Genomic DNA, 11,221 nt, shown 5'->3' on the forward strand with positions numbered 1-11,221 from the left:
GAAACAAAACAAAATGACCATTAGTAACATTACGGCTGCAATCAAAATGATAAGAATCAGAAGGACTCTCCTCTTCCCTGATAAGCCATTTCTGTTCCACAGCGCTGAAACAAGCAAGAACATGAATGACATGTTTCTTCTTTCTCGTTGTTAAAATAGAATGATTGTTTTATAATAACCAAGAAGAACTTGAAGAATAGATTTATATATGTACCTAACTCTTCTTTGTCTACACGTATGTAGAGATCTTGTCCGGAGTTCAAGTATGTCCTTGTATCCAACATACCGCCGTGCCATGTCAAGCATCCTATTGCTCCTCTTTTACTCTCGTGGTAAGCGCTTGCGTAAGCAACACAAGAACAGTTCTTCAAGCACCTCTGTTTGCAATCCTTCAATGTTATGTTCATATCTACATTTGCATCTGATGTGTCGGGAATCTTCATGCGCTTTAACTTCACAAACCCGTCCTTCTCACTGCATACTAAAGTTCTGTTTTTCTTCTTACATCCACCAGAAGAGTCCCTCAAGAACCAATGCCTAGGAATCTTGGGCTCAAAACCAGGTAGGCATATGCACTCGAACGTTTTTGAGCGAATGGGATCGCAGTAACCGTTAGGGCCACAATGGGCGTAGCTGTCGCACTGCTCTTTAGGAACTGACCAGAATTCGTTCCATCTCTTGTCCCTCGCAATCCATGTGAACCGGTGCATGGTTCCTGTCTCGTTCACCATGGTTCTTGTTATGACTGAAGCATCTGTCACACCATAGGTGAAGGATACTTCGTCCTCATTGTTCACAAAAGAGTTATTGAAGATATAACCTATTGGCATTTCAGGCACACCACTCCACCTGTGCCCGGTCCACGACCCCATACGCCACCAAGGGATAACACCTTTGTACAGGATCATCTGTGGAAACCCTCTACGCTCCATCCTCAATGTTAAGTCTCCAGAACCAGGGTCCTCATGAGATCTCCATGATGTCAGATAGCGATCCAAACCGTCTTTTCGTGTGAAACCTAATCTCATAAACGGAAGAAAAGTGTCTGTAGGGTAATCAAAGCTCTCCCAGAAACTTCTACCTGAGACGGGATCAAGCAGAACAAGGTTCCCTAAATCAGAGAGTCTCGCAACTAAAGTTGTTTCCAAGATACTATATGAGATATTAGTTGACCAGATAGGCTTTGTTTCGTCGTCAGATGCATACACGCAGAGATTGCCTCTGTTGCTGAACTTTACCAGACCAGATGTGTCATTAATAGGATGGTCTCTGTTTGCAACCCATACAACAGTCTGTTGAGAGATTTGAGCATACCAAATCCCAACATACCGGAGCTTTGAATCCCCAAGACTGAAGAATCCAAATACGAATTTCTTACCTACAGAGAGTATGACATCACCATCTCTCAAGAACTGTCTTCTCATGATCATATCAACGGAGATACAAGATCGGATGAGTAAAACAAAAAAGATAACGAAGAGTATCTTCATTTCCGTGTTTGTTTTCTGAGCAAAGGTGTTACTGAAATGTATAAATGCTATGCAAGTATTAAAAGCCAAGTGGATCAGACATTAACTGTAAAGTTCTTCTCTGTCTTTTTTGAACATTGATCAGTCACGCCCCAGTTCCGGATATTTCTCAAAGGTTGGACTTTCAACTGATTCATGTGACTCAAAAAGTGAGAAAGTAACTAAAAGAACACCAGCAATAATCACTAGTTACGTACTAAAATTGGAGAGTTTTTGTTGGGATTGCGAAAGAAGACTAACTCATTAATATGTTTTTTGAGTAACTCCTATGATTACAGATTACATAAATGTGTATGTTCAATGATTGGATTAAAAAGCAGCAAATGTATTCCAAACAAGTTTTCTCAGATGCTCTGTTTACAATACACATGTTCTATATATATATATATATATATATGTGACCTCATACAATAACCTTACCAGATTCTAAATTTATAACTTCTTATCCTATAAATTACTCTTGCATATACAGATATATAACTATATATTCTGTCAAAGCTAACGTAGGTTTATCTCACTTACAGAGCTAACGTCCTGTTATTTCTGTGAGGCTCACATTGTTGATCGATGCTCTTGGGTCGCTTTGTCCCGAAGATTCAACTTCTTTAGTGCCCCTTCTAGCAATAAACGCGGGTTGCTTTGGCTGTGGAAGGCTTGAGTTCTCACTACTTAGCATCCCAATCACCGTTGAAACGCTCGGTCTATCATTTGCGTGATCTTGTACACACAACAATCCAATGTGCACGCATCTGCGTATTTCATTTTCAAAACACTTTTCAAGGATGGCCGGATCCACGAGAGTAGTAATCTCCCCATCGTTCCATAGTTTCCATGCCTAGTAAAAACAGAGAGATAAAAAGTTTGAAGAATTTTTTAACAGCTTTACAAGCAAGAAAAGGCCATGATTTTTAATGTAGTGGACTTACATAAGCTGAAAGATTTAGATTCTGCTCATCATTGTAGAAGCTTGAGTTTCTTCTCCCACTTACAATCTCTAAGAGTATGACCCCTAAGCTGAAAACGTCAGATTTCTCTGAGAACAATCCTCCCAATGCGTATTCGGGTGCCATATAACCACTGCGGGTTTATGCTTTTGTCAGTTATATAATCAATAAACATCAAAAAAAGAAGTTCAACGGGATCTGTGTACTAGATAGTTAGGGTAGCTACTCACTATGTTCCAACCACTCTAAGTGTGCTTGCTTCATCCTCATTCCCCCGGAAAATCCTGGCAAGCCCAAAATCAGATATCTTCGGGTTTAGATTCTCATCTAACAAGATATTGCTGCCTTTTAGATCTCTGTGTATGATCCTTAGTCTTGAATCTCTGTGAAGGTACATAAGACCTCTGCAAATCCCATCGATTATGTTTAAACACTTCTTCCAGTCAAGAAGTCTTTGCTTCACCGGGTCTGGTTTACACAGCAAGGGGCACACAACATGAGCATTATAAGCCAACAAGGAAACAACGACGGAACAGAGTTAAGCCAATGATAAGTTACTACCAAATAGATATGCATCCAAAGAATTTCCTGGCATAAACTCATAAACCAACATCCTTTCCTCTCCTTCAATGCAGAATCCAAGCAATCTGACGAGGTTCCGGTGTTGCAACTTAGAGATCACGACCACCTCATTCACAAACTCTTCTAATCCTTGTCCAGACGTTTGTGATAACCTCTTCACAGCGATCTCTTGCCCTTCTCGTAATTTCCCCTGCAAACGAAATTCATAACTCCAGGATCAGCTTGTTTAACCACTCGTACCAATGAAGCAGAGAATTGTTTACAAACCTTGTAAACAGAACCAAAGCCTCCTTCCCCGAGCTTGTTTGTGATAGCGAAATTGTCAGTTGCTGCAGCTAATATTTGATACTCGAACAATGGTAGCTCTTTAAGCTTTTTTTGATTCACACGTATTGCTCCAGGCTCATTATTATTTAAAGCTTCCATCCTCTCAAATAGTAACCTTGTGTTTCTGTTTTTCTCTGTTGAATTAATTGAAAATCAATGCAACAATAAGTAAACTTTTCTTCCAATCTCAAATATTTATAGAGACATAATTAACTACAACTCTGACCTCTGCGCTTAACCAACTTCCGCAGTGCTAACAAAACAATCACCGCGACAAAAAATGTGCACCCTACCAACGTGATTGCGATCACAAGTGATCGATTGCTTGAGGATTCTACGAAAGATTTGGTGAGAAATCTACCTGAACTATTATACTGTAGTTTTATGGAAATGGGGATACTGATACTTACTGAGCTCTGAACCTGCCAGACGGATGTAAAGAGGAACACCAGAGCCCAAATACTGCTGCATATCGATCAAGTTTCCGCTCCAAAGAAGACAGCCCATCCCTTGGCCGTAAGTGTAAGCCGTACAAGAACAGTTTTTCAGACAGCTTTCAGGACAGTCTTGTTCGCTGACTTTATATCGCTGTGGATTGTTGGGCACCTTCATCTTTATCAATCTCACAAACCCATCACCCTCTCTACTTCCATTATTGTCTCGTCTCTCGCACTGCAACGGCTTCTTTCTTACGCATCCCCGAGTCCAGTTTCCTCTGCTCCACTCCGCATGACTCCGCGGCTCAAACCCTCTAATGCACTTGCAAGGCGGATCTAACCGGGATTGGCAACTAGCGAATTGGCCGNCAAATAGTAACCTTGTGTTTCTGTTTTTCTCTGTTGAATTAATTGAAAATCAATGCAACAATAAGTAAACTTTTCTTCCAATCTCAAATATTTATAGAGACATAATTAACTACAACTCTGACCTCTGCGCTTAACCAACTTCCGCAGTGCTAACAAAACAATCACCGCGACAAAAAATGTGCACCCTACCAACGTGATTGCGATCACAAGTGATCGATTGCTTGAGGATTCTACGAAAGATTTGGTGAGAAATCTACCTGAACTATTATACTGTAGTTTTATGGAAATGGGGATACTGATACTTACTGAGCTCTGAACCTGCCAGACGGATGTAAAGAGGAACACCAGAGCCCAAATACTGCTGCATATCGATCAAGTTTCCGCTCCAAAGAAGACAGCCCATCCCTTGGCCGTAAGTGTAAGCCGTACAAGAACAGTTTTTCAGACAGCTTTCAGGACAGTCTTGTTCGCTGACTTTATATCGCTGTGGATTGTTGGGCACCTTCATCTTTATCAATCTCACAAACCCATCACCCTCTCTACTTCCATTATTGTCTCGTCTCTCGCACTGCAACGGCTTCTTTCTTACGCATCCCCGAGTCCAGTTTCCTCTGCTCCACTCCGCATGACTCCGCGGCTCAAACCCTCTAATGCACTTGCAAGGCGGATCTAACCGGGATTGGCAACTAGCGAATTGGCCGCATTTACCATATATATCACAATTTGATGGAAACAGTATCCCGGTCATCCATTCTTGCTTACCCTCGTTCCAGTGTTTCTCCACCACATACCCCTCGGAGTCCAAGAAAAAATGGAACAGCGCGTCATGATTAGTATATGACATGGAGACGGATCCTTGGTTGTTATTATCAAGGGTAAACTCGTAAAGATTGACGCCAAAATTCATTTCTGGTAGTCCAATAAAGTACTGACCATTCCACGGGCCGCTACGCCACACCATCAAATCATCTTTCCAGATGGCAAGCTCCGGAAACGGTAAAGGAATCACACCAGCAGAGTAGCGTCCAGGAGAAGGATCAGAACGTGTTTTCCAAGATCCAAGCTTAAGGCTCCTTCCTGTTTTTGAATCAGTAGAAACTATCATTGTTGGCAAGAATGCATTTTGAGGATTCTGGAAACTTTCCCACAGAATCTTATCCCCACTGTTTGAAATTCCTTGCAGTACAAGGTTCCCTGTATTCAGAAGCCTTGCATATGTGGTGTTAGCAGCTACTGGTTGTGAGACATATGTGGACCAGTGAACCCGTCCGTGACCATCCTGAATCACGAGATTCCCGTCTTTGGATATCACAATCACTCCTGAAGAGTCATTGATCGGGCTGTCTCTGTTTGCTACCCAAACCACCGCAGGCGGCGTAGAAATTTTATTGAACCAAATCCCTGCGTAGCGACCCGTGGAGTTAACAGGACTGAAGAAACCAAACCTGAAGGTGCTGCGATTGGAGACGAGTGTCTCCGAGTCCTTTAGCTCGCTAGAGAACGAGAAAACATCCCCAGCAAAACATAACCTTAAAGAGAAGAAAGACAATGTAACAATAAGGAGGAAACGAGCCATGTGTTATCTCTCAGGCAATCGCTTGTAGCCAATTTATTTTTCTCATAGAAACATGGAGCTTCATTTATCCGTATTTATATGTCCAAAGAGTTGAAAAAAATATTGACTACAAGTCAATTTTCAAATCCATTTTTACCGTTAGTACCGACAAGCCTCACAGTTGACTATTATTCAACTATTAACATTACTAAAGTGTAAGAGAAGATATGAATATCATTTGGAACCGTCAAAGACGTGTTTATTACCAGCTAAATTTCAACTTCAAGAGATATACAAGACCATTCAAATTCTTTTCAGTGCTTTTTCAAAGACATACAACAAAAGTCATCGAATCCACTCATCCCAAATTCCACAGAGTTTAAAACAAAACCAAGGAAACAAGACCATACTTACAACGAAGAGCTAGAGACACCCCAAACCCCAAAAAAAAAACAATGAAGCGCGCTCAAGAACACAAACCAAGGGCATAAGAACGCTTTCTTTTTCTTCTATGTTTTCTTAGGGAAGTCTCCTTCTGCATCATGGAAGAACACGCAAGATCAGTCATCACAGATAAGTAGTAACTTAACATATCCAGACATCACTGAAAATATAAAATTTACAAACAGCAAATCTCTTGCATATCAATAGATGCATCTGTAGTTTAATTGGTCAATTACATCAATAGGTCACTAAAGGCAATGGTATGGCGCAAATAATCAAACATACACATCTCAAAGACCATGAACAAAACAGCAACTTAGTAAATCTTCCTATCATCCAAGCACTAGCTGAGCTGAGAAAGATGACTGCTAACAAATTTCCTTATACAAAACCTAAAGAGGTAGTAATTAAAGGTCAAATCTTAATATGAGCATAGTGTTAATGTCGCCTTGTAGTCATATGTCACATTCTTCAGACCACACAATTGCTATACCCTAAGCCAAAAGAAACGTATTCCTGACCTGCATAAACAAAGTCAACCTTGCTGCTGCTGTTACTGCTTATCGGAAGCATCATGGTACTCATCTTTCTCTCCCTCTTCCTCAACCACCTCAGGAACTGTATGAAGTTTATCACTTTCTACAAGATTCCCAGCACCATCTTCGCTGGATCTCTCATCTTCACCATCCTTATCATCAGGAAATCTAACAACAACCACAGGACAAGCACAATGGTGAACTGAGTAATCACTGACACTCCCTAACCTCCCTTTACTGCTCCGCTTCGTAGCACCGAATCCTCTGCTACCCATAATCAAAGTGCTTAACCCTAACCTCTCAACCTCTAAACAAAGCCTCTCCTTCATATCGTGATCTTTCACGATATGGATCTTAAAGGGAATATCCGCCTCAACCAAGGGCTGAGCAACGTCACTCGCTTTCTTGTTCGTGAAAATATCGAAATCGTCCTCAAGCTTCTTCTGAGACTCAACGTTCTCAGGATCCCACTGCGGAGACAGGTCAATGGCTCCCCAATCGGCGCCGTAAAGTACACTAGTAGGCTGAACGTGGAGGAGAACGACGGCGTCACCTGATCGGAGATAGTTCTGAACAGCCCACTGGACTGCGTAGGCACTCTCGTCGCTCAGATCGACGGCGATACCGATCTTACGTTGTGCTCCAGCAGTAGGTGTGCCGATTGGGAATCTGGGAGAAGACGGTTGCACGGTCATAACTGTAGGTGATTTCCGGTCGGATCTCGGAGATTTTCCCGGAGAAGACATATTTCTCAGGCGATCAAAAGAGCTTGGCTTTTTTTGGCTTTGACGGTGGAGAACAGAAGAACAAAAGAGAGACAGAGACCTTTTCTATGGCTTTTGTTAAGAGCAGTTCGTTCGATTTAGATGGGTTTTAAGATCGAACGGCTGTAAAGATGGGAATAAATCTACGTTAAATATTAGAAATACCTGAGTTGGGTCAATAATTCACTAATTTCTTCAATCAAAATCTAAACCAGACCCAAATTATAAATGGTTTTATTTGGTTTTTAAATTTCTAAATCCCAAAACCCAGACAGAAAATCCGAAAAATCAAACTCCCATTTCACACTTTTCACATTATTTTCATCAGACAGAAGATCCAAAAAAACAAATATTTACATATCTAAATCATTTAATCATGACAGATATATTTTAAAATTAAGATACAATATTTCTTATATTTTTAAAATTAAGATATATATATTAAAAACAAAAATTATTCGTGGTTCAATTAAAAGTCTAAAAAGTTCAGATTTAAATCTGAGGATGTTAATTGGTAAATTCTTTAAGAGTTATAAAAATACAAAATTAAAGATGTCGGTTTAACATGATTGGGAGTTGAGGAAATCAGATTCGGTTGAGAAAAATCAAAGCCAAAAGCTGAGTTTTGTTAATCGCCATTGCTAAATATTTTGAAGGTCTCTTCTCTCTACTCAGTGTTAAAATGAAGACTTCTAACCTTTTTAAATGGGAAAATCAAGAGAAAATTAATTACAAACTTCAACGATATACTTTATAGAAATTGTATTACCATATTTATCTGCATTTGGAACGTTTATACATCTAGCTAAAAAAATGTTTTTTTTGTTAAAAGTTAAGTGTTAAATTTATACATTAAGTGTAAATATATTGAACTTTCAACACCAAGTAGACTAAAGATAAGATGTCAATTAGGTTAGTTTTCAGAAATTTAAATCCTAACACGTAAATTCCTTTAAAATAAAAATATCATATATAGATAAAAACTGTTTATTCAAATATTATTTGCAAAAAACTTTTAAAAACAAAAAATTCAAAAGTTGAAAACTTATTTTACTATAAAATCTTATTTAAACTGTTTATCCAAATATTATTTACCAAAAAACTTTTAAATTAGATTTAAAATCCAAAAATCAAAAGAAACAACATAACAACAAAGAGACAAAAGCCATGACTGTAATTGATACTCAGATTATCCTTTTCATATATCATAAAAATTAAAAAAAGATTAATATATTTTGCTTATGTTTTTCTTCTATTATGTATGTTTTTTTCTTTATTAATTTACTTTTCTATAATAAAAAAGAATTATAGATGTTAGGTACCCTTATTGGAATATAAAGATAAATATTGCAAGTGATTGTGGTTTCTAAAAATAACATTCTTGACTTGTCTAAATTTTGAAAATATAGTTAAATTAAAGAAAAGTTGGTAAATAAATAAATAAATATATATATTTGAAATGGTATATATATCGAAAGTTTCGATGTAGATATATCAAATGGCACTGCAAATATATATAGTGAAAATGCAGTCGTAAGTTTTGGTGCCATCGACGTTGCTCAAACTCCAGCTAAGAACCGTCAAGTCTCTGTTGTCGTCAACGATGGTGAGATTTCTATCCATCTTACCAATACTAATTATTTCATTGTAAACTCCTTGTTTCACATAGATTGCAATTCTATCTGCGTTGTTTTCGGGAGCCGCTACAACAGCTTCGCTCACTGTGCTCTAGTCACCGGTGTCGTCCTGTGCCACAATGAGGTTGGGTCTATGCTACCTAATTAAAGAAGAAAAGCAACTCGTCTGTCAACGTTTTTTTGGAATATTATTATTGGGCCCTTATTGGTTCATATAAGACTTTATTTACTGGTCACTTTAAACTATTATGGACTAAAATTGTTTTCTTCTAATAAAATGCAACAAAACTATTATGGACTAAATTTTTTTTTTCTAATAAAATGCAACAAAACCATTTTTCATATAATAATAAATAAAATAAAGTAGGAAATATAGTTTAAACTAGAGAAATAAACCAAGGTTTTTAAGAATCTGGTTCGTTGATTGAGGTTTGAGTTCGTCGGAAGTGACAAACCAAAACTCAGACTATTGAGAATAAAGTTGATAACTTTTGTTTTCTCTCTCATATTTAACACCTGAGTTGGGTCAATAATTCTCTAATTTCTTCAATCAAAAACTAAATCAGACCCAATTATAAATGGTTTTATTATATGGTTTTTTAAAATTATAAATCCGAAAACCCACATCAGAAAAATAAAATCCGAAAAATCAAACTCTTATCTTACTCTTTTTCACATTCTTTTTAAATTTCACTGCAAAATAACTTTACAATATTATAATTTGAAAATCAAAAGTTAAAAGTATATTTTTTGTTAGAAAATTAAGTGTTAAATATATATATTAGCCGTAAATATATGGAACTTGCAACACCTCTCTAAACCAAAAAGTATAATGAGATGTCAATTCAGTTAGTTTTCACTTTTTTTTTTTGGACAACCTTCAGTTAGTTTTCACAAAATTAAACCTTACCACTTAAATATCTTTGAAATAAAAATATCATATATAAATAAAAAAACGTTTATTCAAAATATTATTTGCAAAAAATCTTTAAAATAAAAAAATAAAAAAAAATAAAAAAAAATTATGCTTATGTTTTGCTTATGTTTTGCTTATATTTTGCTTATATTATGCATGTTTTTCTCTTTATTAATTTAATTTTCTGTATTAAAAAATAATTAGATGTTAGGTATCCTTATTGGAATAGAAAATTAATATTGCAAGTGATTGTGATTTATAAAAATAACATTTTTGACTTTTCTAAATTTTGAAAATATAATTAAGTCAGATAAATGTTGGTAAATATATATATTTGAAAAGATGTATATATCGAAAGTTATGCTGTATATATTTGAAATGACAGTGCAAATAGACATAGTGCAAATGAAATGTAACAGCTGACAAATGAAGAAGATGAGACTATATAACCCGAAGGTCTATCAGCCTAAAAAGTTATTAACCCGAAGGTCTCTAGCTTAGCCAAAATATTATTTACTTGCTTTATCTGTCACATATTCGAAAATGATAATAAAATCTAAAATTAATAGAAATATAATAGTCTCACATAGTGTACTGTATAATTGAGAAGATAGGATAAGAAGAAGAAACATCAATCACTAAATTCCACTAGCCGAAATATCCGACGTGGCAACAGCTGTACCGTTAATAATGACAGTTCTTCTTTTAGCTGGGTTTTATGAATAATTAATTACCCGCCAAATAAATACTATCAAAAGGCGTTCCGGTTCGTTCACCAAAAAAAAGGCACAAATCCATTTGGGGTGGGGGGAGAAGATACCAAAGAGGAAAAGCCCTAAATAAATCTCTCTCTACCTCTCTCTCTCTCGAATATCAATGGCGGATTTGGATAAACTAGAGAGTGGCGGAGGCGGAGGAGGAGGCGTAATCGCCGACATTAGAGACGGCGACGGAGAGGTTGAAGAGAGGGAGAGGCTGACGGAACTTGAAGGAATCTCTGTGTTGGATTTCGATCTGCTTTGCTCGACGGTTGCGCTTCAGACTCAGGGGAAATGGAGGAAACTCGAGAGCTACGATGGTGACGACGCGACGGAGGATGATTACGGCGGCGGCGTTTTGCGGCTTTGGGAAGGCGATGTTATGGATTGCTTCGAGGATCGTCATCTCTGTATCGAATCCGC

At 37.5% G+C, this 11,221-nt stretch overlaps 3 protein-coding genes and 1 pseudogene across 4 annotated transcripts in view; 1 reads left to right on the forward strand and 3 right to left on the reverse strand.

The window, feature by feature from the left end:
- The window catches only part of LOC104778678, a 6,270-nt pseudogene extending 2,389 nt beyond the window's left edge, over window positions 1-3,881 (reverse strand).
- On the reverse strand, window positions 4,425-5,958 carry LOC109132201 (G-type lectin S-receptor-like serine/threonine-protein kinase SD1-13). Its single transcript, XM_019243396.1, has one exon. It carries the CDS (start codon window positions 5,762-5,764, stop codon window positions 4,454-4,456), a length of 1,311 nt encoding a protein of 436 aa, XP_019098941.1. The 5' UTR covers window positions 5,765-5,958; the 3' UTR covers window positions 4,425-4,453.
- Window positions 5,978-7,573, reverse strand: LOC104770043 (universal stress protein PHOS32-like). Its single transcript, XM_010494396.2, has 2 exons — window positions 6,709-7,573; window positions 5,978-6,278 (listed from the first exon to the last, which is right to left on the reverse strand). Exon 1 carries the CDS (start codon window positions 7,467-7,469, stop codon window positions 6,741-6,743), a length of 729 nt encoding a protein of 242 aa, XP_010492698.1. The 5' UTR covers window positions 7,470-7,573; the 3' UTR covers window positions 5,978-6,278; window positions 6,709-6,740.
- LOC104770064 overlaps window positions 10,784-11,221 on the forward strand; it is a 3,044-nt gene continuing 2,606 nt past the window's right edge. The window contains exon 1 of one of the 2 annotated variants that reach the window (XM_010494423.2): window positions 10,784-11,172. In XM_010494423.2, coding sequence (XP_010492725.1) covers window positions 10,917-11,172 — 256 coding nt within the window. In that variant the 5' untranslated portion in view covers window positions 10,784-10,916. The remainder of the gene's footprint in view (window positions 11,173-11,221) is intronic. The other variant, XM_010494415.2, reaches the window with a different exon arrangement.

This window comes from Camelina sativa, chromosome 3 (genome assembly GCF_000633955.1).
Source record: "Camelina sativa cultivar DH55 chromosome 3, Cs, whole genome shotgun sequence".
Classification (NCBI taxonomy): Eukaryota; Viridiplantae; Streptophyta; class Magnoliopsida; order Brassicales; family Brassicaceae; genus Camelina; species Camelina sativa.

Excerpts from the sequence above, each read along its gene's own strand:
- LOC109132201 (XM_019243396.1), bottom strand. The coding sequence starts at position 5,764 with ATGGCTCGTTTCCTCCTTATTGTTACATTGTCTTTCTTCTCTTTAAGG.
- LOC104770043 (XM_010494396.2), bottom strand. The coding sequence starts at position 7,469 with ATGTCTTCTCCGGGAAAATCTCCGAGATCCGACCGGAAATCACCTACA.